General features: G+C 42.8%; 1 protein-coding gene across 2 annotated transcripts in view; it reads left to right on the plus strand.

Moving 5' to 3' along the window:
- The first annotated feature begins 462 nt into the window (after positions 1-462).
- The window catches only part of GAREM1 (GRB2 associated regulator of MAPK1 subtype 1), a 237,759-nt gene continuing 217,062 nt past the window's right edge, over positions 463-21,159 (plus strand). For both annotated transcript variants that reach the window (XM_055559423.1, XM_055559424.1), the window contains exon 1: positions 463-960. In XM_055559423.1, the coding sequence (XP_055415398.1) occupies positions 840-960 (121 nt within the window). In that variant the 5' untranslated portion in view covers positions 463-839. The remainder of the gene's footprint in view (positions 961-21,159) is intronic.

The raw sequence follows: 21,159 nt of genomic DNA on the forward strand, positions 1-21,159 counted from the left end.
CTCTTGCGCCTATAACAGCAACTCCAGCGCCACGGTGGGGGGTGGACCGGAGAGGGAGTTACATCTGCAAGACGAGTGAGATTCCCGAGCTCGCCGTGTTGCTCCGGGGCGCCCTCCGGGCAGGCCCCGGGAAAGCGAAGGAATGCGGGCGCGCGGCGACGCCGGGCGAGGCTGCAAGGCGCCGGAGCGGTCGGACGGGGGAGCGAGAGCTAAAGCTTGCGGAGAGCGCTCAGGCGCCCGCCCGATTCGGGAGCCGCCGCCTAGCCGAGGCCGCCAGGCTGCGGGGGGCGGGGGAGGCCGAGCTGGAGGCGGGGCGGGGCGGGGCGGGCGGCGCCGGGGAGGCGGGGGCGGGGTCTCTCCGAGCTGCGCAGGCGTTGCTCGCACCTTGTTGATTAGTCAGTGCTGGGAGCGCTGCTATGGCGTTTCTCAGACCCGCGGCTCCTCCTCACACGCTCCAGGCGGAGGGAAGGAGGGGTGAGAGGAGGAGGAGGCGAGCGGGCGGCCGCCGCAGCTGCAGACCCGGGGCCAGAGGAGGAGGCGGAGCGGGAGCCGCTGCAGCCACCCCGGCCGCCGCGGGGCTGCTGCGAGTCCTCTCCGGGCTTGAGGGCACGCGGGGCGCCCCAGCCATGCCCCGCAGCGGCAGCTGAGCCGGCCGCGGGCCCCCTCCGTCCCTCCCTCGCTCCCGGCTGCCGCAGCCGCCGCCGAGCCCCCGGGCTGCCCGCGGCCGGAGTGCCGGGCGCCCCTCGCGCGTCCCAGCTCCGCGAGCGTGAGCAGCGGCGGCCGCCGAGGCGCGGGGTGGTGCCGGCGGCGGGAGCGCGGGGCCGGAGGAGGCGGGGAAGATGGACCCGGCGCCCTCGCTGGGCTGCAGCCTCAAGGATGTGAAGTGGAGCTCGGTGGCCGTTCCGCTCGACCTGCTGGTCAGCACTTACCGACTGCCCCAGATTGCGCGGCTGGACAGCGGTGAGTCCCCGCCCGCGAACCGCAGTCTTGGCTGGGCTGTGCGCGCCTGTGCCGGGGAGGGTGGGACCCGGTGGGGAGTGGGCTGCCCGCCCCCCCCGGCGTTGGACTTGGCCCGAGCGGCTGCCGCAGCCCTGGCGCGTCGCTCTCAACTCTCCCCAGCAGCTAGAGATGTGAAAATCAGAGCCCTTGCAGGATAATTAAAAAGGACGCCCCCCCTCCCCCCCGCCAAAATCAACATTAGGGAAACCTCTGCAGATAGTAATCTTGGAGGCGAGCTGTCCCTCTCTACCCGCCTGCAAGAATTACTCAACCTGAGAAACCCTGAAGAGTTAGCTTAGGTAACTTTCTCACAAAATAATTGTGCTTTGGGTGGCATTTTTATTTTGGCAACTCTCTCCCTCCCCTCCCCAAGAAGGAGCAGATTTTAGGGGGAAAGGTCCTGGGTGACCAATGAAAGAGATCACATTTCTCAGAGACCTTTTATTACAGCTTGTCTGTTTTGTTTAAGTCAACTGAAAGTAATTTAGAGCTGTGTAGCAAATGTTTTTAGTAGAGGTGATGGTATGCTTAAGGTTAATTATTAGCTTAGCGCATTTCCAGCCTGGAAAAAAAACTGAAGTCCCGAAAACCTGTATTGACCTGGAACCTGAGCTCAAAACTAAGACATGCTCGTGTTTCCTGAAATTGACAACCAGAGACTAACCCCACGTCTCCCAGCTGTTTGTTCTGCAGGTTGACATCTGCAAACAGGTAGATAGATGTGCATACTGTCAAGATAGTTTTCGGTTTGAGAACTGTGACAGACAAGGTGGCAGTTTAGGTGTGTTTTGCCTTTTGTGTTTTCGTAATAACTTCTGTTGATTTTGGCTTCGTGCGGTTTCAGACTTTGCAGAAACAAGCTGGCCTCTGCTATGGGGCTGCTTGAAGCACCTGGGCCCAGGCCGGCAGGCAAGTAGATAAAGCTGTGCTCACGCCAAATCAGCACTGAGCAGAAAGGTGTCATTTCTGCTCAAAGGACTTGTGTTGCTCCTTTTTCTCTGGAGTCCAGGCATGTGTAACATGAGATGTTATAAGTGTCTAAAGGCATTTTTGTTCCCTTTCTTCTCAGGAGTTAGATTAGATGTTTGAAGTACTGATGTGAAAAATAAAGGCAGGAGAGTTCAGGATCACTGTAAAACAGTCTCCCTGTGCTTACTAGCTTTGTTTAATTGGTGGTGGTAGTCGTGGGCATTGGGAATAAGCTAGGAGTTCTGAAAGTAGTGATGAAGGGCAGGTGAGTTCAGGGACGGTTGTTTGAGGCATTTCTTCTTAGAGTGGGAGTGCTTTAAATATGTCTGCAGGTCTGAATCAGAGAGAGAGTGTGTGTGTACTCTTGAGTTTCATTTATTCTTACATTGTATGCAATTGTGTATACTGAAAGGTTATAGAATTCCTCACTTTTTCCTATCTCTCATCTCTGCTCACATCACCAAAACCTACTAGCTAGATGGTGAACATGGATGTGTGTGGTGTAAAAGTCACCCAAAAGTTTCATTAAACAAAATTTTAAGAGGCTGAATGTCAGTTGCAGACATAACTTTCAGCTTTACAATCCACTTTCCTCTCCCTGCCATTCATAAAAAGGATCTGAATCAGCAGTGTACTCATCCCACACTTCTTTTTCAAATTAGGACGTGGGTAGCAAGTCTTAACAGTGTGTCCTTTCAAGCTGTGGAATGGATTTTGATCACTGTGTGTAATTCCAATTCTGTATTGTAAAGTTTCTGTTATTACTGCTTGAGGATCACAGTGGCATATACAAATTTGGAATCATAGCCAAATACTGCTTTATACTTTGGTCCTTTCACTTAATCTCATCTTATTTAAAAAAAAATTTTTTTTAAGCTCCATGCTGTTTCATGGGATGATGGCCGTACCATATATCAAGTCCCCTGCTGCTGCTGCTGCTAAGTCGCTTTAGTCGTGTCCGACTGTGCGACTGTCCGACTCTGTGCGACCCCGTGGACGGCAGCCCACCAGGCTCCCCTGTCCCTGGGATTCTCCAGGCAAGAACACTGGAGTGGGTTGCCATTTCCTTCTCCAATGCATGAAAGCGAAAAGTCAAAGTGGACACCAAAGCTGCTTCATTTTATGAATTTTAAGTTGTGATGTAATGAATACTCATACATAAATCTGTTGGTTTGGATTAGGATATACTCCTCCCCTGCTGAATAAGCATGTAAATCCTTTTTAAGTCCTTGTTACACATTGCCAAATTGCTTCAGAGACTAAAGGTTATACTCATGCTCAAGGGAGAATCATGGGAGTAGCAGTTTCCCTACAACCTTAAAATAATAAGTATTTTACAAACAACTAGAACCAGTAAACTTCGCTAATTTGAAGGGCGGAAAGTGTTAGGTTACCAATTAAATTTGGATAGACTTGAAAAGAGTTGGTCATGGATTCCATGTTTATTTTTTGTAATGTGTCGCAGCAGTGCGCAGAATACGTTAAGGACATGCCGCCACGCTGTATGTGACATTTGTGCAGCCCGCATTCCTGTGCGTGTCCTTTTGCCAGCTTTCGTGCTGCAGGTACATTTTATACACACACACACACATACACCCTATACTTAGACATGAAAGGTAGTCATTTTCCAAATCACCTGTTTTCAGAGAGGTTAGAAAGGAATGGAAAAACATGGCAGTAGTTGACATTATGCCAAGAGGAAACTATTGGCTGATTTTAAGTAATCATTAAAAAAAAAATCAAACATCTAATTTCAGAACTGTTGATTATTGGATGCCTACTATGTGCTAGTCGGTTTCTAAGTGCTTGATATATCTTGTCTCAAATCCTTAGCACTCCATTTTAAGGACTTTGGGAACCTGAGGTTTGGAGAAATTGAGCAACATACCTAGTCAATGATGGATTGTGATTTTTAGCCTCCTTTCCAACTCTGAAGGCAGACCTTTTATCTTAAACTGTACTACCTCCTTATACTAAACAGGAGTAGATTTAGATTAGGTCTAACGTCTGCTCTAAAGAGCCCCACTGTCTCTCTTGAGAGCTGGAGGACCGGAAAGTCAATATTTTTAGAACAGAGTAGACATCGAATTAAGTGCTGGCCTCATCCATCATATTTAGACGATTTTCTGCTTCCCAAAAGAGTGGCTGAAAAGCGGTAAGGGGCAGAGAAGAAAGTAAAGAATCAGAGAAAGAAGGCAAAAAGCAGAGTCTGAGGGCCTAGGGTATGTAGACATGCCTGTTGAGAGCACTCTTTAGGACGTTTGCCATCTTTAACATACTAACTACACAGTAAGAGCTTTCCAGTTCTTTGCCTCCTGCATGTCACTCATGAATTGCCAGACACATTCACTATTCCACCCGCCGTGGTGAAATTTGTCATCGTTTAAGATAAATACAAAATTAGTGAGTCTTTTTTGCCTGGGAAATCCCATGGACAGAGGAGCCTGGCGGGCTCTAGTCTGTGGGATCACTAGAGGTGGACATGACTTAGCGACTAAACCACCACCACCACCAGTATGGCCTCATGAGTCTTTCTGGAGACTAAAAGAAAAGTAGAGGTTCTCCTTAAGAAAGACATCTCTTCAGCCAGAATCTCATGCCGTTCTGCAACGCAGTTAAATTCAGATATTTAACCTCATCATCAGTCTTGGAAACTGTTGGCTGTAGAACCAGGTTCAACAAATGTCTTTATGACCGAGAGGGTGGAGAGAATAATCCTCACCCATCATCAGCCCGTCCACACTCAGGGCCAGGTAGGTGGGGAAATTGTTCTTTTTTCTCTGTCTCTTCAGTATTTTTTCTTGGAAGGGCTCTGAAGAGTTGTTCTCCAGCCATGCTCTTCTAACTTTTTTGCTCTTACAGCACCTGAAAGATTCTGTAAAAGCCTGTACTCGAAGCACATTTCAAGTTAATTGCTAAAACTTTTCATCTTAAGTTTAAATAGTTGTAGAGGATGTTATTTTTCATCATACCATTAACGTTGACTTTTCAAGTTATTGCGTTGTTTAAAAAACTCGAGTAGAATCTATATTTGATTCCCTCATAACTTCTCTTATAGCTCAGTTGGTAAAGAATCCACCTGTAACGCAGGAGACCCTGGTTCGATTCCTGGGTCAGGAAGATCTCCTGCAGAAGGCATAGGCTACCCACTCTAGTGTTCTTGGGCTTCCCTTGTGGCTCAGCTGGTAAAGAAAGTGAAGTCACTCAGTCGTGTTTGACTCTGCGACCCAATGGACTGTAGCCTACCAGGCTCCTCCTTCCATAGGATTTTCCAGGCAAGAGTACCAGAGTGGGTTGCCATTTCCTTTTCCAGGGGATCTTCCCAACCCCGGGATCAAACCCGGGTCTCATGCATTGCAGGCAAACGCTTTACCCTCTGAGCCACCAAATCCATCTGCAACGCGGGAGACCTGAGTTCAGTCTCTGGGTTGGGAAGATCTCCTGGGGAAGAGAAAGGCTACCCACTCCAGTATTCTGGCCTGGAGAATTTGGGTTGCAAAGAGTCGGACACGACTGAGTGACTTTCACTTCACTTCATGTTTGATTGTCAACGTTATTCATTTTTGAAATGCACGAATAAGTTCTTAACAGTTAAAATTTTTACTTCTTTCCTTTTTTCTCCTTAAATTCATATTTCCATTTCCTTTCTCCTACAGAATTTTACTCCAATGGAATATAGTTGTTTTTTTTTTTTCTGTTAGAAGGAAGGGTTTATTATTTGCAGTAAATAAAGAGAACACCAGAGATCTTTCCCAAAGCAGTGTCTTATCGATCACTGCCTTACTTTCTGTACCAAAAAAAGAATATAAATCAAAAACTAGTATTTCGTATTTCATTTGGCCACAGGCCCTTTTTATTTAAATATTTCAGGTTGTTTAAAACAAAGAAGTGGAAATTACCTGTGTTAGGAAAGGAGATACTCAAATGCTGGAGACTTGCACTCCTCAGCAGGGATCAGCATTTTCATTTGTTCTTTTGTTAGTTGCCCTGTGCCCTGGGATCTTTACACCCTGGGGTAATGCAGATTAGAAAGATCTGGTGACGTTGATGCAGAGGACTGCTTTTGTAAAGTAGGAGAAGGACCTTTGGGAGGGGGAGGTAATGAAGGACAGCTGCCATTCATTGTGGGAGGGATGTTCTTCCATCACAGTTACAGTTTCAGGCAGATCAGTTTTTAGACAGGCGAGTATTTGAAAGTTGGGAACTTGGAAATTGACTCACTTCTCTGATGACTCAGACGGTAAAGAATCCACCTGTAATGCAGGAGACCTGGGTTCCATCTCTGGGTTGGGAAGATTCCCCTGGAGAAGGGCATGGCAACCCACTCCAGTATACTTGCCTGGAGAATCCCATGGACAGAGGAGCCTGGTGGGCTACGGTCCATAGGGTTGCAAAGAGTTGGACATAACTGAGCAACTAAGCACAGCACATAGTTGTGATGATGAACCCCTTGGGAAGTGTTGGCTTTGCTTTAGACACGTACCCTAGGTCAAAGAATGCTGGTCTAGAGTGGGAAAGATGAGTGTATGGTCCTGCTTGCTGAAAGAAAGATGACCAAGGCTGCATGAACTGCCAGGGAGAGAGAAATAAAGATGGTAGGCATTGGAGGCAGCTGCGTTGGGTGGATAGCTGCGCTTTCTCTCTCTCCACCGTGAGGAGGAAGCAGAGTTGATTCCAAGCCCCAGGTGTGTGGCATGCTGGGGGCTTTGGTATTTGCTTTCTGCGGAGCTCCTTCTCTTAACTGTACCATTCAAGTGCCTGGAGAGCTGATGGAGCAGAAACAACTGTGGCCACTCAGATGGCCGAGAGGCTCCACGTGGCTGTTTGAAAGTGTCACAGGTGTTTTTAGATTCAAGTGTTATCTTTGAAATTTTTAGTAGGCACTCATCAATGCTTTTATTGGATTGAAGATGACTTTCTGAGGATCTGTAGTTGAATAACTTAGCAGGAAAGAGGTGCCTAGTGTGTTATACACAAGGTAGGTTTTTAAGAAAGTCTCTTGAATATTCTTTTATATACTGTCATTTTCCTCTAGTTATCATGTATTTGAGTTGGCCATGCATAACAGGATCTTGTGGAGGACAGTGGATGGCTATCAACATTTAGACTCGTAAGATGAGATTTGGACATGGCTCCTTATTTTAAACGCTCTTGCTTTTCAAATAAGATGTCGATTTTGAAAGTCTTAAGGGAGTATCCACGTGATGAGAAAAAAAGAATCTTGAGATGCTCAGTTCATCTGTAAAAGGAAAACTGGTTTGATCATTGCGATTGACTGTATCATAGTTTAAAGAGAGTATTTTAGTCTCTTTACCTCATTTGGCTTCCTTATTGAAATAGCAAGTTCTAGTCGACCAGCTTGTAAACTCATTTATTTTTGTCTGAGATTCCTGAGGTATCTGTCTTTTCACTGAAAAAGCTGCAGTTCTAGGAAGCCTCATAAACTCCTTCTTGTCTTTAGCAGGACTATCAATCTTAAGAAAACCAGCTATTATATGCAACTTGAAAAATAACTCTTTATTGTTTACGTATTATTTTGTCAAACTTGATAAAATATAAAATGCTTGCTAAAATATTTTTTAAATCTCATGGGATTAATTCTTCTTTAGATGACATTTCCACATGAAGTTGTTTCCCCACATCTCAAACCTCCACCCCTATTCCCAGTTTCATAAGAACATTTATCCAAATTTCATTAAAAGGATAAAAAATTTAATAAATTATCATGATTTCCCAGCTCCTAGCACACTTCCTGGTATGTAGGAGGCATTCAGTAAGAATTTAATAAATGAATGAATAAATCTCAGTGTTAAAATTTCTAAGGTCCAAAGTAAATTACTAAAGCTGTCTATGGCCTCTGCAAGTCTGACAGAATTTCACTTTTGATTCAGCTGAGATACACAGACTAAGGTGGTAGGTCCTAAAGTTAGCAGTAGGAAAAACAGAGACTGGTAAGATCATGATGAAATAATGATTCTTAGGTTCATTAGTTATCCATCTTTAAATAAATTATTTCTAGCAATTAAAACTCATTCTTTAAAGGCCTTTTTTTTTCTCTTTGCTTTCTTACTCTTTGTTTCATTCTGAAATTCAGATGCCTTCTTCACATGTTACATGTAGTACGTCATTAAATTTTTAGCCTTCTATCACCTAGAATGCCATACATCTTTGGAGCTAGTCAACTCTTACAATAAGAAAGAACCTGATTGGATAGCCAGCTCACCATTTAACTATCCATTGTTGCATCTTTTCAGAGCATCAGGGGTTTTACTTCTAAGCAAAGCAAGCCGCTTGGTTTAAGTAGTGTTGCAAAACTACTACTGCTAATTTGGTACAGTTGTTGTTTTCCTAGAATAGCCCCAAGATTGACTTGAAACCATAGTCTCTTAATCCCAGACAGTGAGTTTCCTTTTATGCCATTGCAGGAGTATTACATAGTGGTAGGAGGAGGAGGAAAACCCAGTTTTCCTGAGCCCTTTTCTAGCTCTGTGGATGAATTACTTTATATTATAAGGCAAGTCATTTTAATCGATTCTGCTAATTCTTAAACCTACTTTGAAATAAATATTTAAATACCACTTGAGCTTTGATGGCTTAATGGTTCTTTAATGAATATCAAGTTATTGAATTTAAAATGCAATGTGAAGTCTTAGAGTTATGAAGCTGTTATTTAGGTTAATATGTAACACGTACAGTAAGTTGTTATGATTAGGTCTGATTATAGCTTAGAGAGGAGTAGAATTGTGAGCAGTGCTTATGTATGTATGCTTGTGAAGATTTTTGAATAGGCTGTCTTCTGTTGTTGTTTTCCATTCAGTAAAGAAAAATTTCCTCGGCCAGTTTTTTTTTTTTCCCCCCAAAGTGATAGTTTTCTCAGTAATAGATGTTAAGATGTTAGAAATGAAACTTTCCTCTTGATAATTAGTTCAAATTGACAGTATTTTCCTCCTAGCAGGAAACTAGATTCAAATATCTAAAAGTAACTGGAAAAGGGTAAATATTTACTTTGCTATTTTTAAACATATCTGTTATCTTGTAGGTAATTAGGAAGCACTGGTTGTAAGAGACTTGGTCATCCATTCAAAAAAAGGTTAATGAAATGCCAGAGGAAACTCGCTTGAATAACTCCAGGACATTCATCCATGCAGATGCTACTCCCTTCCTTGAGTGGGCAAGTAAGGGATGGCTAGAATCAAAGACCTAATATCTATTTTATTGTCATTCCTGATCCTCTGTAGCTTATCTTATGAAACCTTCACTTTGTTTCAGGTTAACATATAAAGTAATAAGGAATCCATTTTTACCTTGGATCACTGACTCATAAAATCAATCAAGCACCAGACCCAAGTTAAAAATAATTTAATTAGTTATGCCTAAAGAGAGAGAGCGTGCTCATGAAGGTTCAGATTACTTAAAAATAAATAACATAAAGCTTTATTAAGATATTTTACTTTTATTTTTTCCTGTTTATTTTGGTCCACTCTTTGGTCCGTTAAGAGGAAGGGAAGGGAGCCACGGTGAATAGACAAAATCAAGAGAAAAATTTTCAGAAGCTTATCATGGCCAGGTACATCACTTTAGGTTCATTTTAACTGTATGTAACAGGACCCCCCAAAAAAAAATTATAGCAATAATGGCTTATCCAACATGGAGATTTCTTTCTTTTTCAAATAACAAAAGTCTGAAGAAACATGGCCCAGAATGACAGGGCAGAATGACAAGAACCCAGGCTTCTTATGGCTTTCTGCTCTGTCATCCTCAGTAGGTAGTTTTCACTTCATGGTTCTCAGTGGCTGCTGGAACTCTAGCCATCATGTCTGCATCCCAGATAGAAGGAAGGGCCCAAGGGTATGTCTCACCATCGATCCTGCACCGCCTTGCACTCACATCTCATTGGTCAGGACTTACACACTCCTATGTGTACAGGAAGGTGAGTGGAATCTTAATTGGGCACAGTGCAGGAAAGGGGGTCATTGAATATTGGGAGTTACTCGTCAGCCTCTGCCTTTTAGATTTTTGCCTTGATGCCTTGCCTTTTCTTTTTTCTTCTACCCAGAACTTACTAAAACAGTCATGCCTTGGGCCCCAGTTCCTAGACATTTCCTTGTTTGGGTTCTTCTGCAGTTAAGAGAGTAGGAACTTCTTGCCCCAACTTTTCTCTCTTCATCCTTGAGCTAAAACCTTAAAGCGGCTCTGTATAAGAGGCTCTTTATTAGAGGTTGGAAGTACTTTTTCAGTAAGCATGAAAAGTTGTATACTCTTAAGACGTTGTTGGAAGGCACTCTCGCATTCTTTTTTGGTTTGCCTACTTTTCAGATTTTGCCCTTGACCTGATGCACACAGTGGGGATAGTTGTCCAATTTTTTAAACTATTTCTTTTGCCAGAGAGGCTTAATGGTTGGTTTTTTTTTTTTTTTAAACATACTTACTATTCCCCACCATCACCCCCAATATCATTATTATAGAGAGTTTTACTATAGGGAAACATAGAAAATGACAGAAATGAATATCAATATTAATTCCAGAGGTTATATAATTGTTATGTAACCATTATTAACATTTTCCTATTATGCAGGCTTGCCACGTACATGGAGAATGTATATAAAGTGAGACTGAACTGTATATGTGCTTGGTTGCTAAGTCGTCTCTGACCCTTTGCAACCCCATGGACTGTATAGCCTGTTAGCCTCCTCTGTCCATGGGATTTCCCAGCAAGAATACTCGAGTGGGTTGCCATTTCATCCTCCAGGGGATCTTCCTGACCCAGGAATGGAACTTGAGTCTCCTGCGACTCTTGCCTTGGTGGGAGGGTTGTTTACCACTGAGCCACCTGGGAAGCCCTAAACTGTATATGAAAATGAAAGTGTTATTCTTTCAGTCATGTCTGATTCTTTGTGACCCCATGAACTGTAGCCTTCCTGGTTCCTCTGTCCATGGGATTCTCCAGGCAAGAATACTGGAGTGGGTTGCCCTTCCCTTCTCCAGCGGATCTTCCCATCCCAGGGAGCGAACCTGGGTCCCCTGCATTGCAGGCAGATTCTTTACTGTCTGAGCCACCAGGGAAGCCCAAACTGTATATAAAACTTAAAATTTTACATTATATCGTGAGCATTTTCCTTCATTATTAATCTTCTTTGAAAATAAAATTGTCATGACCGAATGCAATTCTGTTGTTACCAATTAACCATTATTTATTTGACCATTTTCTACTTGCTAGACATTCAGTTGTTTTGAGAGTCATTTTTTGAGGCTATCTTTATACTTAAATTTGTCTGTTTTGTACATCATTCATTATTTGAGGTTCCTGGAAGTGGGATTAAAAAAATTTTTTTTTTTTTTAGGTTGTTGATGTGTATTGCTAATTGTAGCCAGGAAAGTTTACACCATTAGCAGTTAATGAATATCAGTGTTTTTTTTCCAGTCTTTGCTGATTTAGGTGATCTAAAAATTGGTACTTTTTCTAATTTGCATCACTTTGAAGGCTACTAGAATAAATTCAATGATTGTTTCATATTGTGAATTTTATAAGTTATTTGTTCAGTTGTTTTCGGTAGAATTTTTTTTTCCTCCAAAGCTCCTGTAATAAAAATGAAATCCTAGTGTCCTTTATTCTTGTTGTTTTTTTTTTTTTTTGTAGGATGTTTATAATAATCTCTAGGCTTCATGGGGGTTTAATCACTTTATAAACTTTTGTTCCATTTTTCTCTGGTTAACGTTCATAAATAGGCATTACCTGTTTCTTAAATTGAATAATTATGGTTAATTTACTTTTCTTCATCAAGTTGGATATTGGATTTAAATGTTACATTCAGTATTGCATTGTGGTCAGTCAATAATCTCATGAAAATCTTGGTAAAAACCATATTGTGTGTTAGCAATTATAATTGTACAATATTTAAGTTCAAGTCATAGATAGTTCCTCGTTGGTAGGTCACTGTTGACAGATTCCTGTGTATTGCCTAAAACTAAGCTGACAAACTAAGTTCATCACTATTTGATTTTAAAGACTAAGAATGAATGGATACGTTTATGAAAATGTCATTATTTTTATATGTAATTTATAACGAACCCTGAAGTGCTGCATTTAGGGCAGTTCGAGTTTCTGTTCCATTTCCTGTTCTTTCTTTTTGTAAGAGTTAGGTTCAGCAACTTGAGAGCCTGTTGAAGCTTCGAATCTGAGTATGAATGCAGGAGAATAAATGCTAGAGATTCACAGATAACTTCAAGACCAGGAGGGAAGCAAATGTGATAGTTTGAATGTCATTTCACTTCCTCTGCTGAATATCTGTGCACGTGTCGACGTCAGTGTAATGGTTAAGAAGAAGGGAGCCAGAGATAAGAGGAGGCAAGCTGGGTTTAATTCTCTCTATGTATAGGCAGTGATTGATGGGGGAATCAAAAATGTTTTCTGTTGCCAGCTTGACACCTGAGGACTTTATAAATAGTTGTCTTTATCAGAAGGTTGAGGTGGCAGTTGCTGAAAGCACAGTACAAGATGACTTTAAGAGAATCTTTTAGCATCAGAGAAGAAGCCTCAAGCCAACTTCACAGAGGATCAGGGAATTCTGAAATTGTTCTTCCCCTCCCTCCAGTTTGCTGTCTTCTTGACTCAGCTGGGAAGATTTCAATCTGAGCAGGTTGTTCACAGTTTGAGTACAATCGATGTCAGAGGAGTTTCATGCTAATAAGTGGAGACTAGACAGGGAAGGAAGAAGGGAAATATATGAACTAAGTTATAAACATCATTTACAGTCTATCTAGTTTTTTAAATTGTCACAATGAAATAGAATTTCATTTCTCCCAGTTATAAAAAACATCATGTATTCACTATTAAGAATTTGAATACATGGAAATATGTAAAAACTTAAGGTTATCTGAGGTCCCACCACCCTGAGATAACTGTGATTGTCCTTTCATGCATCCCCTATTCTCTTCTCTCCCACACTCTTAAAATTTTAGAGAAATGAGACATTTTAGCTACCACTTTTTTTTTTCTCCCTTCACGTCAACCCTCATGCCTCCAATCCAATCCTGTCTACCCACACAATCCACTTTAATAATGCAGGAGTTTGCTTCATATTTCCTCCCTACTCATATAATCCTGCATTGACATTAGATATGTAGTCCACCCCTAGTATCTTTGGGGAATTGATTCCAGAATTCCTGCAGTTACCAAAATCCATCGATGCTGAAGTCTGTATAGTAAACTGACCATAGTATAGTGACCCTCAGTATCCATGGGTTCTACACCCACAGATCCAACCAACCTTGATACAAAGACATATACTGAAATAGGATTCTGTCCTTGCTTTGTGAAAATGGAATTGTATTATATCTATTAATACTTGTATATTATACATACTTTTTGGCTTCCTATTTATGTCACTCTTGAGAATCTTTCTAAATTATCTGGTATAAAACAAATTCATTCCTTTTTAACAGCTGCATAATATTCCATGGTGCAGATCTATTCATTCTTCTGTTGATTGATGTCCAACTTATTTCTAGTTGTTGGCCTCTGTTAATTATACTTCACTAAACCTGTGGTGTTGGAGAAGACTCTTGAGAGTCCCTTGGACTGCAAGGAGATCCAACCAGTCCATTCTGAGGGAGATCAGCCCTGGGATTTCTTTGGAAGGAATGATGCTAAAGCTGAAACTCCAGTACTTTGGCCACCTCATGCAAAGAGTTGACTCATTGGAAAAGACTCTGATGCTGGGAGAGATTGGGGGCAGGAGGAGAAGGGGACGACAGAGGATGAGATGGCTGGATGGCATCACCGACTCGATGGACGTGAGTCTGAGTGAACTCCGGGAGTTGGTGATGGACAGGGAGGCCTGGCGTGCTGCGATTCATGGGGTCGCAAGGAGTCGGACACGACTGAGCAACTGATCTGATCTGAAACCTCCACAAGGCTTCCCTTGTGGCTCAGGCGGTAAAGCGTCTGCCTACAATGCGGGAGACCTGAGTTCTATCCCTGGGTTGGGAAGTTCCCCTGTGGAAGGAAATGGCAACCCACTCCAGTATTCTTGCCTGGAAAATCCCATGGATGGAGGAGCCCAGTAAGCTACAGTCCACGGGGTCACAAAGAGTCGGACACGACTGAGCCACTTCACTTCACTTCAAACCTCCATGTATGTAATGTCATTCATTTGTTCATTATTTCTATAAAATTCTCTGGTTTCTATCACATACCTTTTACTTGTCCCCCAAAACATCTTTGATGACTTTGTCTTCCTGATTCTCTTAATCTCACATGCAAGGACGAAAATTAAATCTTTTTAGAAGAAACAATTTAGGGAAAGTAGGTGTTCTATCCCAGTGCATGCACGGTAGGTCGCTTCAGTCGTGTCTGACTCTTTGCGACCTCATGGACTGTAATGAGGCCCTCCAGGCTCTTCTGTCCATGGGATTTCCCAGGCAAGAATACTGGAGTGGGTTGCAATTTCCTCCTCCAGGGGTCTTGCTGACCCAGGGATCAAACCTGCGTCTCCTGCATTGGCAGGTGGATTCTTTATCACTGAGCCACCTGGGAATCCTCTGTCCCAATATCAAAACCCAATTCACAGAAGTGGAACTGATTTAATAGAAGTTGCTGAAATGCTGTCTGAAAAGTCAGAAACAATACTCATTTCCATTATTGATGTATGAGAATACCATTTCTCCAAATCTGTGACAACTATTAGGTACAAAGTGTACAAGCAGCATTTGCCAGTCTAATGGATACAAAATAAGAAATAAGATCTTTGCTATGTTAAGTTACATTTCTCTGACCATCAGTGATTTTTGTGCCCTTTTTATGTATATGTTTACCACTTAGACATACTCTTCTGCAAATTGAAATAATTTTTACCTAGTTTTTCTGTTGCATATTTATTCTTGGCAATTTCTAGATGCCGTTTGTATTATAGAGATATTTTTTATTTACATTTACTGAATCTGTTGACTTTGTTTATATTATATATATCCATTCAAGAGCTTAAATATTTTATTTAGACAAGTCTCCTTTTCCTGTGTTTTCACTCTTGGCTGAGAAAGTGACTCCTGGATTGTATATGCATTTTCTTAGATATTCTAGGAAGATTTTTTAATTTTAAGTCTTTAGTCTGTCTGGAATTAATTTTTGCATATGACATAAGATTTTTATTTTCTTCCAGACTGTTGTTTTGCCAGTCCATTTATTCAAAAGTAGGCTTACTAAATTGAACTATCTTTGTCAAATTTGTTTTGTTCTTTAACAGCAGAAAATCCACACTTCACCCATACTTGTCTTTCAGGGATTGCCTTGGGATGTGATGTAAAAACATATATGGTTACCGAAATCTGAAAACAATCCCTTTATTCCCCGAAGAAAAGGAGTTTGGCTAGATCTGCCCCTAACCTTGCTTTACTCTTCCTTTCCAATAGCTGTGGGAGGCCTGAGATTTGTTTTTCTAAAGAAAATTTTAATTCATTTGAAAGTCAGTGCTACCCTGGTGAGTCTGGGAAATGATAGTAACTTGTTAAATGCCTTCTGAAAGCACAGACCAGATGCTTTGGCAATAAGTTTTCTCCAGGGAAGAATTTGTTTTAAAATGATACTTTACTAAGCTGCTGTGTGTGTGTGTGTGTGTGTGTGTGTGTGTAAAAGAGTTTGCACCTTTTCAAAATTTCAGAAGAATTTGCAAGTTGAGCTCAGCTTGTTTTTTTAAACTACTTAATTGAAAGTGTATTGATTTACCTCATTATTTTGGGGATGAGGAGCATACTTCACACACTATTCTTAACATGTATGTGTGTTTCTTGCTTAAAAACCCCATATTGACTCACATCTGTTCATTTTTAAAGGCTTAAATTTCTCTCATGTTCCGTACCTCCCCACAAATTGTGGATGGCGTTGTCTTCCTCATTCCTCCTAATTTCATGTGCAAGGAGCAAAATTAAATCTTTGTAGGAAAAACACAGGGAAATGTGGATGTGATATCTCAGTGTCCCAAACTGCATGAAAAAATGAGAAATAAGTGCAAGAAGAGAATTCATACAGAGATCATTCTTTGAGACTTTTTCTACAGTACGTTATGACCTTTGTGCAGATTTACAGCAAAATCTCAATCCTGCATTCCAGAAAGTCCTCCAGACTTTATGAGCTTGGAGTCGGGTGTGTTTAAAAGTTTCATCACTTCTCTTTTTAGATGTCTTTCTAAGAGCAGGGATCCTGTCTTCTCTTTCCATTGTAGCATTTCACAGGGTCTAATGGGGCCACCAGATGTGACCTTGCCCCACGGACCTCCGGACACTCCGGCTTGTCCCTATTTGCAGGCTCTGCTCGCAGACACACACAGGTGTACACGCTGTATTCTTCTGACCTTTTAGCAAGTTCTGGACTTGGAAAGAAGTGACAATAATACCAGCAGCCACATCTTTCTGCTTCAGCTCAAGAGTTTTAGAGTCTTTCCCAGTCTTATGACTTCTCAAACTCTCTCAAGCCTTAAAGAGACCTAACATGCATTTGTGCTCAGTCACTCTAGTGTCCGACTCTTTGCGACCCAATAGACTGTAGCCGCCCCCCTCCTCCGGCCCCCACCACCCCAGCTCCTCTGTCCATGGCATTTCCCAGGCAAGAATACTGGAATGGATTGCCATTTCCTCTTCCAGGGGATCTTCCCAACCCAGGGATTGAACCCACATCTCCTGTGTCTCCTGCATTGCAGGTGGATTCTTTACTGCTGAGCCAATGTCTTAATTTAGGACTTAGTGAATTGTAATTACATATATTAGGAGAGTTGGACTGTGAAGAAAGCTGAGTGCCGAAGAATTGATGCTTTTGAACTGTGGTGTTGGAGAAGACTCTTGAGAGTCCCTTGGACTGCAAGGAGATCCAACCAGTCCATTCTAAAGGAGATCAGCCCTGGGTGTTCTTTGGAAGGAATGATGCTAAAGCTGAAACTCCAATACTTTGGCCACCTCATGCAAAGAGTTGACTCATTGAAAGAGACTTTAATGCTGGGAGGGATTGGGGGCAGGAGGAGAAGGGGACAACAGAGGATGAGATGGCTGGATTGCATCACCAACTCGATGGACATGAGTTTGAGTGAACTCTGGGAATTGGTGATGGACAGGGAGGCCTGGCATGCTGCAATTCATGGGGTTGCAAAGAGTCGGACATGACTGAGCAACTGAACTGAACTGAACCTCATGAAAAGGTGAAAAATATTCTGAGGCTTAGTGAAGCCAACGCAGTGTTAAAATATTGTTGGTAGACCATTGATATTTGGTTGTACTCTTTAGTCAGAAGATTTTTAATTTGTGAGAACGTATGTCAGAGTAGAAATGAACATATTTCACTGATTCTAAGGTACATGTTTCAATATCTATGAAATTGGGATGATAATTAATGGTGTCTCATAGTTTAATCAGCAGCGTTTATTCTTCTTGATTGTTGTAAAATAATGATTGTATTGCAAGTGATGGCATCCTAAACTATATGAACTGTGATAGTTTCATGGAGTATCTTTGCATCAGATCATTTCAACTGCAAAGCATACGTGTAAAACAAGGATTTGTAGTGGATATCACACTACAGGGTAGAAGATAATCCAGACTGAAAATCAAGGAATGTTCCGTGTAATCCATCTCTAACTGAGAAAATATCAAGGTCACATTTATCACTTAACAGACAGCAAGATTCCCTGTTGTATACAATCACAGCATAATTTTCCATCATACCACATTTTCCAACTTTAAAATATTTGACTTGTTATGACCTCCATAAGGCAGAGACATCTTTCATGTTCCCCATTGTGTTTCCAGCACCCAATGTGGTTTCCAAACTGTATCACCTTGGCAACAGGAGGGCATTCAGTAGAACTTGGTTTAAGCACTCTTCTCTGGCACAATATACAGAGCGCGCATACGTACACACACACACACACTCTCTCACAGTGCAGTGAGTTGAATGGCAGCTTCCCAAAAGACATGCCCATGTCCAGATCACAGGAACCTGTGTGTTAGCTTCTTCACAAAAGGAATTTTTCCAGATGAATTTTGAGATGAAATCAACCTGGATTATACAGATCCACTGACCTGTGTCATTCCAAGAGGAAGGCAGAGGGAGTTTGAGACAGATTCAAGAGGAGGGAGAGCCTAGAATGACAGAGCCACAAGCCAGGGTTTACCTGAAGCCACCAGAAGCTGGAAGAGACAAGGGAGCACAATCTTTCCAGCACCTTCCAAGAAAACAGTCTTGATTTTGGACTTTTGGCCTTCAAAACTGTGAGCATACATTTCTGTTGTTTTAAGGCACTCAATGTGTGGGAATTTATTATGGCAGCCAGAGGAAACTGCTGTATATATATACACACACGTGCACAGAAGCACACACATATGTGTGAACACACACAAGTTTTGCTGGCCTATAAGTAAAATGTCAGATAATTTTTTTTAACATTAGAAGCTATAAATATGTAACGTCTTTTTCTGGATTTTCCCAGTGTGGACTTTACCCTAACATCCATCAATAGGCTGATGGATAAGCAGGATTATGGAATGTGGTTTTCAGTCCATGTTTGCTGCACAGCTATGCCTCACATGCTCACTGTCTTTATCAGCATAATGTCAAGTGCTGGCAACACGAAGGTGAATAAGCGCTGTCCTGATGCTCAGGGAATTCCGAGGCCCACTGAGTAGGTAGATGCTTAGAATTAACTATTGTCATATAATAAGCATGGACATGCTTCATCCCAGAGGTAGGTTAATATCGCCAGCAGCTCCGGAGGCAGGTTTCACAGAAACTGTTCCTTGACCACCGAGCCAGCCCCAGACAGAGTGAGTAGGATTTCAGTGGGTTTAGAGGAGGGAGGCTGCTATTCCGGCCCGAGGTTAGGAATATCCTGAACAGAGGCGTGGAAGTGGGTGGGAGGATCTTGAAGAGCTTCACATGTTTATCCTGTGGCTTAACTGATGGCTCTTAGCCTTTCCCCCGCCTTCTAGGACACAGATAACAGGTGGTGTGATAACACACTTCCCTGCAGCGTATCTGCTCAAGTCCCACATCTTGGTGCACTTCAGTGTGAAATAGTAAATAACGAACTGCAGTGACATGTTGCAGCCCACGTCTCCCAGTTCTCAGACCAACAAGGATTTTTTTTTTCCCCCTAATAATGTATGAGCTGCAAATATCGGGAGCCATCTCCGGAGAGGCTCCCAGGAGGGGAGAATCTTGGGCCATGTGCACTTCCTTGCCCAGCTAATGATAAACTCCATCTCTTTCTGTCTCAAGAAAACCTGTTAGAGAACAAGCTTGTGGTTGCTGTGAGAAGGGTGAGGGAAGGGATAGTTAGGAAGTTTGGGATGGACTTGTGCACGCTGCTATATTTAAAATGGATAACCAACAAGGACCTGCTGGATAGCACAGGGAACTCTGCTCAGTGTTACGTGGCAGCCTGGATGGGAGGGGAGTTTGGAGGAGAATGGATACAGGTGCATGTATGGCTGAGTCCCCCTGAAACTATCCCAACATTGTTAATTGGCTGTACTCCAATACAAAATAAAAAGTTAAAAGAAAAAAAGAAAACTTGTTAGGGTTCGTGAGTCACATTTTTATAGAGGAATTTGAATCCATTCCAGTTTTTATTTTAGGAATAAATTATCTCACAGACTTCTTCGTATTTCACTTAGTCCTAGTACTGAGCAACATAGTATACAGCCAACGTGTCATCACATCACGGTTGCCGATGGGTGTTTGGACAAAGAGCTCGTCTTTGTTCCTGTGCTCCTAGCATGGTCCCCCTGTGGAAGCACTCCTCCATTGGTGGTTAACATGAACCAAAGGGAAATGTCAGAAGACTTTCAATATGGAAAATCACATTTAGATTTTTAGAAGGATCACACTCGTATCATTTTGGAAGGTCACTTAGAGCAAGAAGAAACTGGAATTATAGAAAGACAATATTTGGAAGCTGTGGGGTTATAATCAAGGAGAAAGATGGCCTCCAGCCAAATCTAAAATGGGACTGCAGAGGAGGGGTGATGCAGAGGAGGGGTGATGCCCTGGAAATACTTTTCAAGGTGAGATTTCCAGGATGGCCGTATGAGGAGGAGAGACGCGCTCAGGAGTCCTGAGGCTCCTGGCACGGGTGCTGATGTCCTTGTCAGAGGTGAGAACACAGATGGAGAAGCAGATTGCAGGTGAGGCCATTAGTCAGGGTAGGCCAGGTGCGGCTGTGGTGTGTGTGCTGTGTGCTAAATCACTTCAGTCGTGTCTGACTCTGCGACCCTATGGACTGACTGTTGCTGGCCAGTTTCCTCTATGGGATTCTCCAGGCAGGAATACTAGAGTGGGTTGCCATGCCCTCCTCCAGGGAATCTTCCCAACCCAGGGATTGAACCCATGTCTCTTAAGTCTCCTGCATTGGCAGGCAGGTTCTTTACCACTAGGTCCACCTGGGAAACCTGTGGTCTGGAGGCTGTGGTGAAAGTGAAAGTGAAGTCACTCAGTCGTGTCTGACTCTTTGCGACCCCATGCACTGTAACCTATCAGGCTCCTCCGTCCATGGGATTTTCCAGGCAAGAGTGCTGGAGTGGATTGCCATTTCCTTCTCCAGGGGATCTTCCCGACCCAGGACTCGAACCCAGGTCTCCCGCATTACGGGCAGACGCTTTACCATCTGAGCCACCAGGGAGGCTGTGGTAACTGCTCCCAAATGTCAGCCTTTGAAGACAGCAGAGGTTTGTTTCTTCTTCATGCTCCTTGTTTATCACGAGCTAACTCAGGGCTCTCCTCTGGGTCCTCATCCTCCCTCTAGGCCTGTGTTGATGCTTCCACACCTGATGAGACAGGAGAGCGAATACGCAGATCACGCACTGGCCCCTTAAAGCATCCACCCAGCAGCGCTGCCCCTCATGTCCCTCTTATATTTTGTTTTTCATGGCAGATCCCACGGCCACATCTAACGTCAGGAGCATGGAGGTGTGCAGTCTTTCTGTGGGCCAGGAGTGTGACTCTCAAGAGTCTTGTGCTAATATCTGAATATGTTGAGCTTGAGGTATTTATTTAAGGGAAGTTCCGTTCAGAAGGAATTAGAAGACTTGGCTTACATCTTGAGAGAGTTCAGGGCTAGAGGAATAATGTTGGGAGACTTCAAAGTAGTGGTCATAAAACAGGTCACGGGAGTGAGTAATTCATTAGGCTGGAATAGAACCTGTGCTGACGAT

Source organism: Bubalus kerabau, chromosome 21 (genome assembly GCF_029407905.1).
Source record: "Bubalus kerabau isolate K-KA32 ecotype Philippines breed swamp buffalo chromosome 21, PCC_UOA_SB_1v2, whole genome shotgun sequence".
In the NCBI taxonomy this organism is placed as follows: domain Eukaryota; kingdom Metazoa; phylum Chordata; class Mammalia; order Artiodactyla; family Bovidae; genus Bubalus; species Bubalus kerabau.